At 38.8% G+C, this 17,133-nt stretch overlaps 2 protein-coding genes and 1 pseudogene across 2 annotated transcripts; 1 reads left to right on the top strand and 2 right to left on the bottom strand.

The window, feature by feature from the left end:
* Positions 1-726: 726 nt before the first annotated feature.
* Positions 727-10,426, bottom strand: LOC136251045 (lysophospholipid acyltransferase 7-like). Its single transcript, XM_066043422.1, has 4 exons — positions 10,176-10,426; positions 2,300-2,396; positions 1,599-1,896; positions 727-1,256 (listed from the first exon to the last, which is right to left on the bottom strand). The coding sequence occupies exons 2-4, from the start codon at positions 2,339-2,341 to the stop codon at positions 1,186-1,188; spliced, it is 411 nt and encodes a 136-aa protein (XP_065899494.1). The 5' UTR covers positions 2,342-2,396; positions 10,176-10,426; the 3' UTR covers positions 727-1,185.
* LOC136248523 (uncharacterized) lies at positions 10,072-16,729 on the top strand. Its single transcript, XM_066040297.1, has 7 exons — positions 10,072-13,430; positions 13,480-13,635; positions 13,683-13,764; positions 14,182-14,271; positions 15,540-15,794; positions 16,003-16,201; positions 16,644-16,729. Exons 1-7 carry the CDS (start codon positions 13,396-13,398, stop codon positions 16,727-16,729), a joined length of 903 nt encoding a protein of 300 aa, XP_065896369.1. The 5' UTR covers positions 10,072-13,395.
* On the bottom strand, positions 10,976-12,697 carry LOC136251044 (B9 domain-containing protein 1-like; annotated as a pseudogene).
* Positions 16,730-17,133: the final 404 nt, after the last annotated feature.

Raw genomic sequence — 17,133 nt, 5'->3', positions numbered from 1 at the left:
TCTGATTACTATGACACACATACACCGTACAGTTACTCCAAGATGATCTGATGCTTACTTCGCTCCTAGTAGCTGCTTACAGCTACGAAGAATACCCCGGCCTGAAGGAGTACTCCACATCAGCAACCACGCCGTCACCTCTAGAGGTGCTAAGTGGTGGTGGGGAGCACTGGATGGCCACCACTCTGCTATCACCAGCAAATCCCTCGTAAAGTCACTAAAAGTGACGAGGACTTGTTGATGGGAGCACGAAGTGGTGGCAATTGTACCATAAGACTTATCAAGAGTTCATAATAACTTGCTGGTATGGCTATACCCTGTCAATTGTGTGTGTGCAGTGACTCAGTGAGTGTGTATAACGAGCACATACATGCATGTACTATGGCCAAGTTAAAGGATGTTGTGATAGTAACTAAGTATTGAGTGTATGTGATAACTTTATGTGGAACTGTTGCTTGCTAAGACAAACACTGTCTACAATGTTGTACAGAAATCACAATCCACCTACATAACTGTCAGCCTTGGAAAAATTTCAGGAGGAAGAATACTTCTTTGAGATGTGAGTATTTCTAGTGAAAGGGTGTGCCTTATCTGGTAACATCAACAATAGTAGACAGAATTATATTTTCAGGTTATTGTCATTCTTGGAAGCTTTTGACTACAGCCATACATGTTTAGCAGGGCTTCACAGGTAAATTAACAGGTCAGCATTCTTGTAGTGTCAGTTCCAATTATGTTCATAAGTAAAAGTCACCAAATGTAGTCATTTGGCATATCTCACATGGTTAAACACACATCTGCATCATAAATGATTGCTATCCACCTTTTAATATTTTAAAAACCTAATATGCAAACTCTACATATCTATATACAAATTCAAAACATATAACTGCTATTCACTCTTTTTGTCATCTTTGTTTTTGCTCCTAGGACTAGGAAATATTAGTCCCAGAAATATAAACAATATAGTCAGTACATGTCCATAGTAATATAGTGACGCCCACACAAGCAGGGTATCATCTACCTTAAGCAGTCTGAATGATGCTTGGTTGTATAGGTAGCCCTGCCATGAAATGCTCCAGTCTACAACATTCCAGAAATACTCAATCCATTTTGAAGGTATTCTACGAAGGGGGCCAATTACTTTAACAAATCCTTCCTGGCCAAGCATGACGAAGAAGAACATCAAAAATGCAAGATAGTAGCCCATGTGTAAACCATGCCAGTATGCTCCAGTGACAAATACAGCAAACCGTCTAACATGGAACACAACAAAAATAGTAACAACGACTGCTACAAGGAGGCACTACAAACTGGGTCAATTTAGTGACAAAAAGTGAGAGCAAATGAGAAAAGCTTGAAAGAAGTCTAGTGGCATTAACTACAACTTGCTAGTAATATGCTGCTTGTTGATTTTTTTTTTGTGCAGTGTTGTTAGGGCAAGAATACAGTTTCCTGAAGCACCAACTCTATGTAACAGCTTGTGAGGACTTACTATACATATATGCTGTAAAAACAACCTTTCCACTATACCCCAAGGAGTTTTGTAACAGATACATACATCAATCCAAACAATATACACATGCATAAACACAAACCTGAATTGTCTAATTGGAATTTCTGTGACACATAATGATACATCCAGAACTGTACTGACATGTTCCAGTGTGGTAAGGCACCACCAATATGAGTAACAGTCTCAATCTGCCACACACGAAGTTGTTTGACAGTAGTGAAGTCTACATCATCTTCATCAAACTCTCCAGTCTGGCTATCCACAGTGAGGACATTATTCTTGTACTTCTGTGACATCATTGATGGACCAAGCCCTGATCTGCAATCACAATCCTTTGGAAAAGCTCCAAATCCTGCCAACGTGAAGCCACACACAGCCAGCTGCCAAGCAATATAAAACCTCCATCTAAACCACATCACACAGGGGTAACTGTACAATACATGATACAAAACTCCTCCAGGGTGATGAAGATATTCATCAGTAGCTTTGCAAACTCAACACAATACAATTATCAGAATTATTCTAACACAAACCATGCAACAAATACACAAAGATAGGGTGACTTTCACATCACAGTAACCAAATTCAGTAGTTCTACAGTAAGAACTTAACTTGTACATAACTTTTAACAAGCAAAGAAACCAGTCAGTAAAGCCAGTTATACAGCATAACCAATGCCTTGGAAGTTGGGATCACCCAACAGCGTATGGTACCTGATGTCCCTGGACAGTTTGTGCCACTAGTGTACTTTGCTAATAGGTCCCAAGCACAATATGTTCTAACTTTTAATGATAGGATCAGTTGGAGTACCAGTGGAAACCTCATCAAAGCCAAGATAGCCCACCATCCAAGTAGCCAAAGTTGAACACCATGGCAATATCTGTGGAGGAGAAAACAAACAATGAATAACACACATGAACCCACACAAGTAGTCATACAAACAATACTCGTTTGCTAAATTTAGCAATGATGTAATATACTATAAATATAACATTACATAATAAACTACTGCTATAAAAGTGACAGATTTACTGGAATCTGTGAGCACTTCGTCCAAGTCTTCAGGGAGTCAGCCCAAAATGGCACCTTGGTAAAAATCGAATGGTCTGAAGGTGTAACCCATGTCTTGGCATAGATCTTTAACAGCCCTCTGATAAAGAGGTGCTTACCATCTGTAGTGTATTTGCCGTATCAATCACGCTGTCACCTCTAGAAGGTGCTAAGTGGTAGTGGGGAGCACTGGATGGCCACCACTCTGCTATCACCAGCAAATCCCTCGTAAAGTCACTAAAAGTAACGAGGGCTTGTTGATGGGAGCACGAAGTGGTGGCCACAAAAGAAAGCACACAACACAAAAAGTAGAACAATTTAGAGTTTCATAAAAGTTATCACTTCGAATAAAGCGGGTACCATGGTCCAAGTTACACAGAACACTACTTGATAATCAATAGTTTCTTAGAAAGGATATGAGGAACAACCATGAAGCATGATGAAATATGTAGCAATGTAAATAATCACTCAAATACAGTCTGTGAAAGCACAATTCAATATTTGTTGGTGCTAAAATATTGTGTCAGATTAGTGAAGATGTTAGATTTAGCAAACAGTGTGAGATTGTATAGGTTATATGGATTACAGAGGAGTTGGGCTAGAGGGGTGTCACTGTATGACAATACTTCAACACTATTAGAAAGTAGTGAAGACACATAAGGCACAATCAATTCCACAATGAGACTTGATGAGAAGATCAAAAAACAAGACTGATAAACAAGCTATTAAAGCAATACAAGTCTGTTAATGTCTACTACAGCTCTCAGTTTACCTCAATACATCTTGTGTGCACAAATGAAGCCATAATTGACAGGTCATCAATACTACCTGATTCTAGAAGCTTCTGTAATATCATCAGTTGTTATAATTTATACAGTCTATATTTAGCAATGATGTAATTTTACACATTACATCAATAGTCAGGTATAAAAGTGATGGACTTGCTGGCAAAATTCGAACTCTTCGCACAAATCTCTTCGTGTTCTCCAGGGAGTCAGTCTAAATGGCACCTTGGAGAATTTCGATCTCCGCTTACTTCGTAATGCGTGACTGTGACTATCGAATATGATGCTTACTTCGCTCCTTGTAGCTGCCTACAGCTACGAAGAACTTCCAACTTTTCCCCTTTCCCCCTCAACCGGTCTGAACGTGTGACTCACTGCAGCGACCACGCTGTCACCTCTAGAGGGTGCTAAGTGGTGGTGGGGAGCACTGGATGGCCACCACTCTGCTATCATCAGCAAATCCCTCGTAAAGTCACTAAAAGTGATGAGGGCTTGTTGATGGGAGCACGAAGTGGTGGCCACAAAATGATGCACACAGTATCCATTGCAACATCTAATGTAGTATAATACACAAACCCTTATGAAAATTTTGAGTGCAACTTTGCAATTGCATGCGTGCAGTGCTCTTAAATTGACCACAAACTGATCGCAAAACAACACCACAACGTTTGCATATATTGTGCACACATACAGTTCAACAGCAACAAAGCAGCAAGTTATTTGGCTGCTTTATTGCATGTGTGCAGTTTGCTATCATATGACAGCATCCTCCTGCTGTTCAGTTGCTGTCATATTACATGTGTGCAGTTTGCTCTCATATAACAGCATTGTGTTGCTGGTGATTTGCATGTGTACAGATATGAAAGTAGTAGTTACTGTTTGTTTTGCTTACAAACTGCACGCATGCAGTTTATGGCCTTCTGCATACATGCATAAGTACACAATATGAAACTACCAATCACATCAATTTCAAATGGTAATTCAAAAATTGCATCAAAACTGTTTGTTGCTTTTGAAAATCTATTGGATATTGGCAACTACTGGTGGTGGTAGTACAGGACAATATGAAACAAAGCGTAAAGGCTTGCAAACTGCATGCATGCAATTGCTCAGTTGCCACTCTGCTCACAAGGTACACACATGAGATAGCATACATGCAAGTGTTTACATGCAACAACTTTAAAACTGCATGTGTGCAATTGGCCCAAATACCGTCGAGTTGCATACATGCACAAGTATACAAGCAAAACAACAGCACTAGATGTGTATATTTTTTTATAAGGGAAGGAAGAATGGTTTATAGTCCTCTACCCAGACAATACTTTTCTATACTTATATATTGAAAGTTTGAATACATATAAAGAGGGTACCATGATACAAGTCACAAATGCTATAGCATGTTCATGTTGAGCTGAATCCTCAAAAAAATTTAATAGCTCGTGGATGCAATTACACACGATCTTGAAATTTGGCTCATTCGTAGTACAGCTTGACCTGCTAAAAATCTTTTTGTTCAAATATTTCACAATACATTTCCTATGGGAAGCCATATAAGTACAGTGTCCATTACTGCCTTTTCCCGAACTTGTAATGGAGCCAAGCCGTATGTCTCTGTTGTTGACACCTTTTCTGTTACCAATAATCATCTGGTTGGCTGAAATATTAAATCTATTGAGAAAAAAAATCCACTTTTAATTTATAGCTGTTTTCAGGATTCAGCTCCAAACATACTATAGTTGGTAAACAATAAAATTAATGCAGTTAGCTAAAATGAAATCAGAAATGGTAAGGCTTCAAAGGTGTCCTTTTAAAACCACAATACAGTATGCTTTATAGACCTCTCACCATTAGTAAGAGTTAAGCGTATACTCAGTAAGTACATACAGTAGTTGAGATCATTGCTGCAACCTCATGCTACACACGATTGCAGTACATGGCCATTAGAAGTGTTACAGCACACTTGATGCATTGACGTGTCTAGCAAATACTACCACCTGTAATAACAATAGCTACACCCAACCTCTCAGGATTGCCATTTCCTAACTGAAGCAAACTATTTATTATCTAAATTGCTCGAATAATGCCCTTCTAGTACACACTCTTTGGCACCATTAATTAGTGCATGTGCTTATCTCTGAATATTATAAGCACATGTGCCTAATAACTGGAGTCTACAGTATGTAACTGCTAAGACCTTTTATAATCTTTCAGCATGTTGGTAGTTCCAGGTAAGGCATATATTATTTATGGTAGTTCATACCATGAAGCAGTGACAAAGTAAATAATCACTCATATGTGACATTACTTCAGCATGGATGAAAGCAAAGAAGACAAGGTTAATACCCCTCAAGTAACAATCAATCTTTACCTCTACTAGCCTACACAGCCCTCAGTTAACTTGTTTTATTTTAACTCCTCAATAGAGTCAATACATCTTATGTGCACAAATGAAGCCATAATTGACAATCTCATCATATCCTGCTTACTTCAGCAGTACTACCACTATATCCTGATTCTACAAGATTCCAGAAGGTTCTGGAATATCACTAAATGCAATTACACAGTCTATATTTGGTAATGATGTAATTATACACATTACATCATTATACAGGTATAAAAGTGATGGACTTGCTGGCAAAATTCGAACTCTTCGCACAAATCTCTTCGTGTTCTCCAGGAAGTCAGTCCAAATGGCACCTTGGAGAATTTCGATCTCCGCTTACTTCGTGATGCATGATTGTGACTATCGAATATGATGCTTACTTCGCTCCTTGTAGCTGCCTACAGCTACGAAGAACTTCCACCTTTTTCCCCTTCCCCCTCAACCGGCCTGAATGTGTGACTCACCACAGCGACCACGCCGTCACCTCTAGAGGGTGCTAAGTGGTGGTGGGGAGCACTGGATGGCCACCACTCTGCTATCACCAGCAAATCCTTCATAAAGTCACTAAAAGTGATGAGGGCTTGTTGATGGGAGCACGAAGTGGTGGCCACTGAATAGTGCACACAAAATCCATTGCAGCAAGTATTGATACTCTACAAAACACCACTTTGTAAACAATAGATTCCTAGAAAGGATATTTGACACAAATTATAAATGAAGTCCATGGCTCAGCTGTAATCTCATCCATTTACAGGACATTTATACAGGTTACAAATCTCACCCTGTTTCTGATATACCGTATGGCTCCAAATTTTCGTAGCAAAAAAAAATTCGTATTTTTCGTAATTGCACTGTAATTACGAAAATTTTTATTACAAAATTTTCGTGTGCATTGAAATCGAGCCACCGATAGTTAAAGCACGAGGCTTGTGAGGGTTTAGCTATACGATAGTGTTGGTGTAAAAGGAGTTTGTTAAATACCATCTCCAAGTAGGCTACTATCACATGAAATTTACTATTATTATCATTATTATTATTATTACTCTTCGACCTTAATATGATGCTCGGCGTACTACCTGTCCAGTCGTTTTTGGTACACTTAATAACCTCTGACACAAGTATGATGCTTTTTTCTCAGTACTCATCCATCCATTAAGCATCCGTTCTTCTGGTTTTGTCTTCACAAGTATTCTACTTCGCGACGATGTAACTCGTGTTCCACATATTACCGTAAAAGCACGTACGTGCAACGTCACGATTTTATTTTAAATTACAAAAGGGCTTGAAATTACGAATTTATTTTTACGAAAATTTACTTATTGATGAAAACATGGCTTTTTACGAAATTTTTATACTACGAAAATTTGGAGCCATACGGTACTCAGTATCTCCAGGCACAAAAATATAAGTGCATATGTTAACCAACGAGTATATATTCTTTACATGTAATGATTAGTGCATAAACGAATGTTGATTTTATGCTTCGAAGGTTTGAATGCAACATTCGAAGGTTTGATAAATATTGTATGGTGCTATAGCTACATAATTATTATGTTGGTGCCGGCATGGCATAATTTTGAGCTTAATCCAGTTTTTGTTTTGGCTCCCTTTGGCAAATGGAATTTCTCACATTGACACTATTATTCATCTTTTTAACAAGATATAGCAGTAGTCTTGCATGGCCAGACCACCTTTTTCCCTACTCTATACATGGAAAAAAGCGGTCTGGCCACGCGAGACTAATATAGCAGCTGGAGAAAATACAAAACATTGAAAACAAGATGTAGTTGCTGCTAAAAGACGTTACAGTAGTACACAACTTGGAATATTCTTCCCCTACAGCTTGTCCCAACTGCACTTCATGATTAGTGGTGGGCGTGGCCACTCATGGTGCGAATTAATTAACTTGTCAGACACCTAGTACAACCACCTTCCATTACTTTCTAGTGTCTCAAGCATAACTGCCCATGCGAAAATTATTCGTGGCGTGATGAGCAGTTGAATTCTTACGGTCTTCTGCTTGCTGATATGACCAGGTTGCGCATGCGCAAAATCCGAATTTTGCTGATGTCATTCAAATGATGCACCCTTTGAACCATTGAACAAATGCAGTACATTCGTTTATGTGCTAGTAATGATGTAATAAAGGTGCTTAACATGTACGGTCACCATGGTGTGTAAGAGATTAGGCTGCTTGTCAATACTACATTAGAAAGAACCATGGAAGAGGAAACTAATCCAACTACAGAATAAATAAGGTCTAAGGCTAAGGCTGCATTTATACGGGTACAATGTGGCCATGGAACCTATAGGTTAATTAACCTCTTGAACCCTTAGTAGTTCCCTCCTTGTCTACTTCTCACACATCCACATACACACTTGTGTACACCACACAGCATTCTTAAAAGAAAGGGGAAAAAACACTCAACTATCTTCTCAGCTTTTGCATCAGAAAAGATTCAGAGTATAACAAAACAACAGCATCAACTCAAAGAAACATCCAACTCTCCTAAGAAATTGTACTGACAATAGTGCACAAAGAGGACCATTGTGGGCATATACATTTTAGATACATCATGCTAATAAACACCATTATGTCATGTGAATAGTCATGAGTGATTTTGGAAAATGTGTGAAATATTAGTTACACTCAGGAAGTGCTGAAAGTATGAAGGGTCGTTACTCAGTGGACTGGACTACTGGACTGGAACACTAGGCTGATATATATTTTGGTTTTTACACATTCTATGATTGGATTACTCAGTCTTGGTCTCGCTGGTTAAGGGTCCTTTGGGAACCTGCAGATTATACGCTACTATACACTGAATATGAGTAGTGGAATATGTGAAAAAAATGTCTTACTAATTTTGCTACTGCTCTTTATGCCGATCATGTGTAACTGACAGCACTTACTTACCCTGTAATGCTGCAGGTAATGTGGCAGCCATAGTTAACTAGTAAATCACTCTCTGAGTTCCTATGGATACATATACATGAAATTGACAAGGAGAAAACATCCTGACCACCTGGCAGACTCCTGTAAGTGTTAGAGCGTTAATTGGATAGCTGCAGGTTCAAGGCTGCCCAGGTCCAGTCATGGATTTTTTCTCCTTGCTCAACCTTTTCAAACATATTTTCTGTAATAACTTTAAACAGGCTGTACGATCAGGTGTCCTACAGACCTTCAGCACTTGTGCGGTAAAGCCTTAATATATATATTTTTTAAATAGTGATCAGGTGATAATATCCTTCAAGATAAGCTAAAGAAGCAAGTTAGTCTTGTGTGGCCAGGCCTATATATCAACACAGGGGCTAAGATTGTATTGTAAGCACCCTCGCTGAAAAATCTCTAATTGGTAAGCTCCTGTGCTGAAATAGAAGCCTAGGGCCATGCGAAACTTACTAAGGATGTCTTGAAGGAGGTCATCACTGGTTAACTATCACTGTCACATTCTCTGCACTCTGCAGAGTAAGTGCTCTGTAGTAGCATAGCAAAATCGTATTAAAAGACAGCTTTTGTATATTTCACTGCTCGTATTCAGCATGTAGTAGTGGGCTGCAGCGTCCCTAGGGGCCCTTAACTAGCGAGAATAATAACTGTTATATAAATGTAAAAGTGTATTTTAAAAATGTGTGTCCGACCATATCCACCCTTTCCAACTACCTCATAGTAACCCCCAGCATGAAGTATTTTAACGCAACCTCAGCAATGGTTACTAGAAGCCATTTAAAGAAAAATAAGGATGTTGTAACTCCTCAAGACAGTAATAATTGACAGGTCATCAATATCCTGCAATCAACACTACTATCCAACTCTTCCAGAAGCTTCTGGAATATCATACCTAAACACACAATAGTAATAATCTTTGCCTTAAATGGAATGAAGATGAGATGAATTCCATTGGGGCAAGTTATTGCCAGTCACATAATACTAAGACAACTAATGCCACAAGATAGATGAAATCAGCAATTTCTAAATTTAGTACTGACATAATACATTACATCATTTAGGGAGGTATAAAAGTGACACATTTGCTGGCAAAAGTTACGAGCCCTTCGCATATCGTCTTCGTGTTCACCAGGGAGTCAATCCAAATGGCACCTTGGAGAATTTCGACCTCCGCTTACTTCGACATGTGCAATTGTGGTTATCGACAATAACGCTTACTTCGCTCCTTGTAGCTGCCTACAGCTACGAAGAACTTCTCAACTTTTCCCCCCTTCCCCTCAACCGGCCTGAACGTGTGACTCACCGCAGCGACCACGCCGTCACCTCTAGAGGGTGCTAAGTGGTGGAGGGGAGCACTGGATGGCCACCACTCTGCTATCACCAGCAAATCCTCGTAAAGTCACTAACAGTGACGAGGGCTTGTTGATGGGAGCACGAAGCGGTGGCCACAATTACTACACACTACAACAATGTATGCACACGTTTCCTCACCTTACACTGCAAAACTTGATAATAAAATAGGAACCCACGACTGTAAATAACGAGTGCCATATTCTCGTCTGAAAGGCTACCAATGCTAACAAGCCACAATACAATAGTCCATTAGTGTGTCCATTAGTGTATCCATGGATGTGCTTTGCAATAAAGCCTATGCGGCATGAGTGTAGTGTATGCGGTGAAAGAAAGTGACGTTCCTTACAACTGCCAGGATGGAAGTTTATGGAAGCTGCTAATTCGTAGATCAGTTTTTGAGATGGATGACACGCCTTAAGGCCCCAAGTTATCAGCGTGGCAACTTACCTGTACCTTCAGTGTGTGGTAAACTGACAAGCCATTTTTAATTGTACAGATGCACACATGTATCAATGTGCATCATGAAGCAATCAATGTTCAAGAGTAGACTATAAACTTGAGTATATGCAGCATTGGTTGTTGGTGAACTAGTAGGATCATGGACATGGACAGCTTTTCAGCAAGGGTATTAGATGTTTATCCAAATACATGTATGGCTGCATGAAGGGCAGGTCCCACACTACTCGTTAATAATGCATGCACAATACCAAATATTAGACATGGCCAAAAAAAACTGAGACCAGAAACTAGTCTACCAGTTGGAATCCTCGTTTGCTCTATATTATGAAAAATCAAGCTTGTACACGTGCGCGAGTACGCACGTTCAAGCATGTGTCACTCACTTGCAGTCAACCGCTTGTAGTTGCTAGGAGCAAGAACAGTAAACCTCACAGCCCTGCAGTGACAACTGCCTTTATGCTCCACCAACTCAGACATGGTATCTTACATGTGATCAAAAGTTGGAAAGACGCATAGATCACGGAGAATATACAATTCTGTTCATGGTATATAGGCTTATACATATTATGTAACAAAAATGATGATAAAAAAGTGATTTTTAAGAAGGATCTTGGCTTTGTGTTCTTGTTGGTGAGTGAGTGACATATGATGGTTCTGCCATTCCATTTCTGAAGCCATGTTTCCACATGTCCTTGGTTAACTTTAACTCTGACTTTTCCTTGTGACCGCACTCTGGTGACTGTTAACAAAGGCATCAATATTCACAGGTTAATAATTTCTTGTCTCCACACACATTGTCATTAGTGCATCAATGATTTTTGTACCATTGGGGGTGGCTTACAATGTTATGTGGCCGAAAAGAATTGCCAATGTTCATGTATGATGCAGCTATAAATCACATGCATGGAATCTTCTACGTCTTTTTAGTAACTAGGAAATCCTGAAACAATGTGTTGCAGGCTGGTCAGGTTTTGTGGTACTAAAAAAGCCTAACACTAATTTCTTAAGTACACATGATGGTATGGGTTTGTTTTATTCATGTCCTCATACTTTGCTGTATGTTCTATTAGAGTATTTACATTATTACATTCAACTAACTTTGTCTGCCTTCTCCCTGTGCTACAAAACTTGGATCAACAAATTCTGGTCTTGGACCAATCAGCCAACTAATTAATGAGCAGAACAGAAACAACAGAATATTCACTCACTTTGGTAACAGTGGTATAGCATTGTGTAATGTATGATACACAACCAAATACCTTATGAATTTGGAAAAAAAATGCATTTTTCATAAGCTGAACAAAATCTTGAAAGTATCACAGTTTTCTTCTTAATCACGCAATATAATGTTTAACTAAACAGGTGAACTCATAACTTAACAGCGGAGGTTTCATACAAGCTAAGTTAATATCTTGATCTAATTTGAGAGGCTCAACCATACATTGCAAACTGTCATCAACACATCATATACTGTACCTTGCCAATTTCTGCAGTTGGGATGATGGTTCTGGTACGAACATGTCCACATCCAGAATATGTCTGTGTAATCATTACACAACTAAATGGATACATGTATTTGTTGGGCTGATACTTACTCTCCAGGAGATATTGGCAGATGTATTGCTCCATAACCTCTTACCTCGTCTCTACCGAATATGTTGTTTCCATAGACAATGATCACTATCTGAGGCCCTGACGCATATGTAAAGACACAAGTAGAGGATTTTATCAGACAACTAAGTGACTTACAGCCAAATGCATTGGTGCTCTTGAACGTCACGTCAATGGGAAAATTCCACACAAAGTTCTTTTCATATCCAGAGCCTCTCTGAGAAGTCTGAGTGATGCCTTCTGATAGACCCTGTGGCAGTGACCGTGCTACAATACAACACTACAATAGTTAGTCACTTACTGATACAATTGTCCGTGAGAATACGAATAAGTACAGTACAACTGATCAAATTCTGGAAACTCTGTGTGTGCATGTATGCGTACACATGCAAAGTTAGCACCTCGCGTTATAACGTAGCGGCATATCCTACCTCTGCTGATTCGATCTGACCAGAGACCATTACTAGAAAGAACGCATCTCTTAAATTAACGGGAGGATTGGTTCGCAGCCATATCGCCAACAAGAAAGTTGTACAAATTCGATTGTGGGTTTTAGTTTGAGATGGAGGCAACATTTCAATCAGTCCTGGAGTTAGTTAGAAATGACCCATCTGCTATTGTGGACGATTCCAGCTTCGACAAAATAACAGACACCTTATGTGAAGTTTGTAGAGTGGATGGTAACTTCTTAAGTACACTATTCCAATATGTACCTAGCATAGAAGAAATCATACCACAGTTGACAGCAAGTATGAACTTGGTATACGATTATTGGGGCCGTGTATTAGACACCAGAGGCTGTCATACCAATGCTACACTTCACTACTGAAGCAATCACTGGGTGATGCAGCTCCTAATGTTGTGTGTGCAGTGTTGGGTGTGCTAAAGATTATTGTAGTTGAATGTGATGGACTATACTGGCTGCTGGAGGAAAGGATTCATATACTTGTCCTCAACCGATTGAGTTGTGGCACGCATGGCTGAAGAAGTTATACACTAAATTCTAGTGACTTGTGTAGAGAATGTTTTTGAGGAAAAGGCAGGGTTAAAGGAATTGTGTAAAACCTGTCTAGATGATTTAGGTGATCACCTCAATATTGAAGAAGTAGTGAAAAATGCTCAACAATCTAACACTGTATCGTTTACTACAATAATAAGACTAGCCTCTCGTACTCTCAGTACTAGTTTACCAGCTGAAGTTATACAATACTTATTCACTAATTTCTGGTCACTTAGTAATTGGTGGGGTGGGCTAGCCACTTGCACAGCTAAACAGTGTCAATTAACAATGAGCTTTTTTGAAACCTGTATCCAAAATGACTGGTAAGATATATGATTATGTTCCTGTAATAATTTATGATATTTTTGGTAGTGCTAATTTATTAGAAGGAATTTTTGCTGATGATTCTTGTATTATGGGGCACGTTGCTTCACTATGTGAGCAAGATATGAGCCTGGTTGCTATGGGACTACTCAGAGTTGCCGTATCAGTGCTGTCACCATCTTCAGGCACAATAAACATCCAAAAGTATGTTAGTTTGTTTATCTCGTGTACTTCATTATTCTGTGTTTCAGCTATGAGACTTTGTGCAAGCTGTCAATGTACCCTTTAATGGTGTACCTGCGAAATGATCACCTCAACTTAGATTGTCATAAGGTATAATACTATACAATAGTTCTATAGTTCAGACTTTTAAAGTTTGCAAATATTTCTGCTAAAGTCTATAGATGTCATATTTTCATGTGGACAGTGGGTTTTGCAGGTCATATATGCAAAGTGGTATTATATAGAAACAGAGCTTTCCCCAGCAAAATTAAGTAGAGCAGTAAAACCATCAATTTGCTACCAACATCAAAGTCAGTATATACATTCTTTTTACCACATCAAAAGAATTTTGAGTAAAGTAGAACAGTGCTACACTGCTCTTTGGGGAAGCCCCTGTAGAAAACTGCTTGTGTTTTTCACATGTGTTTTACAAGTAGCAGTCTTTTCTGCTTTGTTTCTCACCATTTATACAATACTTTTTGATTGCAGTCGTATCTGTTAATTTTGTTTACTATTGTTATTATTTAGATGGTGGTCTTGGCAGTAAGACAACAAGTACTGGAGAACACTGAACAGATTCTTCTATCAGCTCTAAAGAATGTCAATTGTATTATTAAGGTATGTATGGCTTGCTTGGTCCTTCTATTGTGTTCTAGAGTATTTAGATACTGTCCATGTGTACTTTAAAAACTCTAGTATACACAGACAGTAGACCATTTGTTTTCAAGAGAGGTTGTCAAGTTGTCGTGTATTGTGAGATAATGTGCTAATGGTCATTGATGGCAAGTGTGCAGTGCTGTGAGCTTAGAAGTGCTCCAACGAGGCATTTACAAACTCCTCCAATGACTCATACTGTATTCATGCAAATTTTCAAGGGACATAATTTTTATGCCTGTACCGATACCGATCCTGTATTGGTATCAATATCACTAATGTCGGTATTGGTTGATTAGATTAAAATGCATATTATGTGTAGCCTACGTGATTAGCTAATTATGATGTAATTAAAGATGGCAGACTCACGTCAGAAGAGAAGTCCTATCTGGAAACATTATGTAGTGTGCAAAGACGACAATTTCAAAACTTAATTTTTGTGGTTCTGCAAATTTTTCATCCTCGAAAATCAAGACTAGCCGTATGCTAAATAACAGATAGCCTGAGTGAAACTGAAACTACTAACATTTGTCAATCTGGGAAAATTACATACCTCAAAAGTTTGCACATGTGTTACCTGAACTGAGTGATTGTTCTATTAGAGTAGTTGATCTCATTCCATGCATGACGGCAGCAGGAACCTTTAACAGTGAAGTTATACTGATAATCACTGTTGTTGGTACATGTGGCAGATGAAGTACAGTAGACTCTTAGGTGTGTATGAGATCCACTTGACATTGTCACTATAATGAAGAGATTAGAGATGTGCAATAATATATTGATAGTGTGATAATCGTATTGCAGTAGTCCGTTATCATGATATGATAATAGCTTGTGATTATCGTGAATGCAAATCAGATATTGTTATCTCAAAATACTCTTACAATTGAAGTGTTTGTTGGGTTTATTGCAATAATTTAATTGACTCACAAAATTTGCCGTATTTCTGAAGGTTTGCTCTGTAGGAACAATTGTTACATTTCGGTATGGCATAGGAACAATAAAAATTATGCAACTTATTCTTTGGATCTACAATCATGATAAACTATTGTATCATGATGCAAGTATCGTAGTAATTGATATAATAGCAAAATCATTATTGCACATCACTAGAAGAGATGGTCTTGTTAATGAGGTCATGAAGTACTTGACAAGGTCACTGCAATAGTCTCATTAGCTGCTAAGTGAAGCTTCAATCAGTGTATTGTATAATTCATGTTGTCACCTTATAGGAACAATTTGGCAGTGATTGTTTGCTAGCTATGGAACTGTGTATCACCCTGGTTGGAACATGTAGTGGCATCAACACCCTCCCTGTGGTCGGATCACTATCCTCATCTGGTAGACATAAAATCATTACTGAATTACTGGTCATACTCTCACAAGTGTATGGTGATGCCCCTAATCATTTAACATCACCATCTGTAACAGAGCAATTTGGTAACTGTTTAGCTGAGCTAGTTAAGAAAAGGTCACTTCCACTGCAGGTATATATGATTGTATGTATGTAGTGTTGTTAGTGATCAGTGCTAGATGTTTGTCAAATGTTAAGGCATTTTATTGGCGGGTAGTGACTTCTCTGTTGAGAGAATAAATATTTCAACGTTACCAAAATGCTAAAACCATTGACCAACTTTTACTATTGTAGGCATGTATTATGACCATTACAATGTTTTCTTATGGACTCTCGTTTAGGTAGTTTGTAAAGGTCTATACTTGATTGGTCAAGTCCTGACAACTCTTCTGCAGACAAAAGTGGGTGTGGCTGACTCAGGAAGTAGGTGTGGCTTGTTATCAAGGATAGCAGAATCACTGCAACTGTGTACCATGGATGTCAATTGGGAGATAAGGGACTCGTACATGGAACTGATTGGTTTTATGGCAACTGAACAAGGTATATGTTAAGTATGTGAATAAAGGAGAAAAATTAACCACAAAAATGTCCCACAATTATCTGTAACTTAATTCTATTGTTATTGCAAGCTACTTTGCCAGTGAGGGAATGTTGCTAGGGATACAGTTCAACACAGTCATAGTTTGTGTATGTCTGCTCAGCTGTTCTTGTCAGCATAGTTGTGTTGTTTCAGTTCTGATTACAACACTGTCACAGTAAACTAGTTGACATTGTGTGGTGTCTATGTTGGCTACACTACACAAACTGATCACTCCTCTAAGTTACCTTGTAAGGCAAAGCTCAACATTGAATACACCAAGTACAAAGTGTACTGTCTGTAGCAACGATTTAGGTATAGAGTACACTATTCTTACAGTAGTCACATTGAAGCTGAGCCACCTGTTGTGTAGGTTCCAGGTGTTTATTGTATTGAATGTTTTAGTTACAGATGAAGTGGTACAGTTTCTCACTACTAACAAATTGTGTGACCTATTGGTGACCCGTGGACTGGCTGATGACGAATCGTAGCTAAGTGGTAGTGTGGAGCACTGGATGGCCACCACTCTGTTATCACCAGCAAATCCCTCGTAAAGTCACTAAAAGTGACGAGTGCTTGTTGATGGGAGCACGAAGTGGTGGCAATTGTACCATAAGACTTAGCTGGTATCAAGAGTTCATAATATTTGTATGGGGACTCTTGCTGGTATGGCTATACCCTGTCAGTGTGTGTGTGAGTGTGTGCAGCGACTCAGTGATGTACTATGGCCAAGTTAAAGGATGTTGTGATAATAACTAAGTATTGAGTGTATGTGATAACTTTATGTGGAACTGTTGCTTGCTAAGACAAAGTTGAAACACTGTCTACAATGTTGTACAGAAATCACAATCCACCTACATAACTGTCAGCCATGGAAAATTTTTCAGGAGGAAAA

This window comes from Dysidea avara, chromosome 3, assembly GCF_963678975.1.
Source record: "Dysidea avara chromosome 3, odDysAvar1.4, whole genome shotgun sequence".
NCBI classification, from domain to species: domain Eukaryota; kingdom Metazoa; phylum Porifera; class Demospongiae; order Dictyoceratida; family Dysideidae; genus Dysidea; species Dysidea avara.
This window is presented reverse-complemented; position numbering and strand designations above follow the sequence as displayed.

Coding starts and splice junctions, on each gene's coding strand:
- LOC136248523 (XM_066040297.1), top strand. CDS start 13,396: ATGAGCTTTTTTGAAACCTGTATCCAAAATGACTG. Junction 13,431..13,479: donor ACCTGTATCCAAAATGACTG/GTAAGATATATG, acceptor TATTTTTGGTAG/TGCTAATTTATTAGAAGGAA. Junction 16,202..16,643: donor TTTTATGGCAACTGAACAAG/GTATATGTTAAG, acceptor TGAATGTTTTAG/TTACAGATGAAGTGGTACAG.
- LOC136251045 (XM_066043422.1), bottom strand. CDS start 2,341: ATGAGGTTTCCACTGGTACTCCAACTGATCCTATCATTAAAA. Junction 1,897..2,299: donor AACTGATCCTATCATTAAAA/GTTAGAACATAT, acceptor ATTGCTTGGCAG/CTGGCTGTGTGTGGCTTCAC. Junction 1,257..1,598: donor ATTCCAATTAGACAATTCAG/GTTTGTGTTTAT, acceptor GTTCCATGTTAG/ACGGTTTGCTGTATTTGTCA.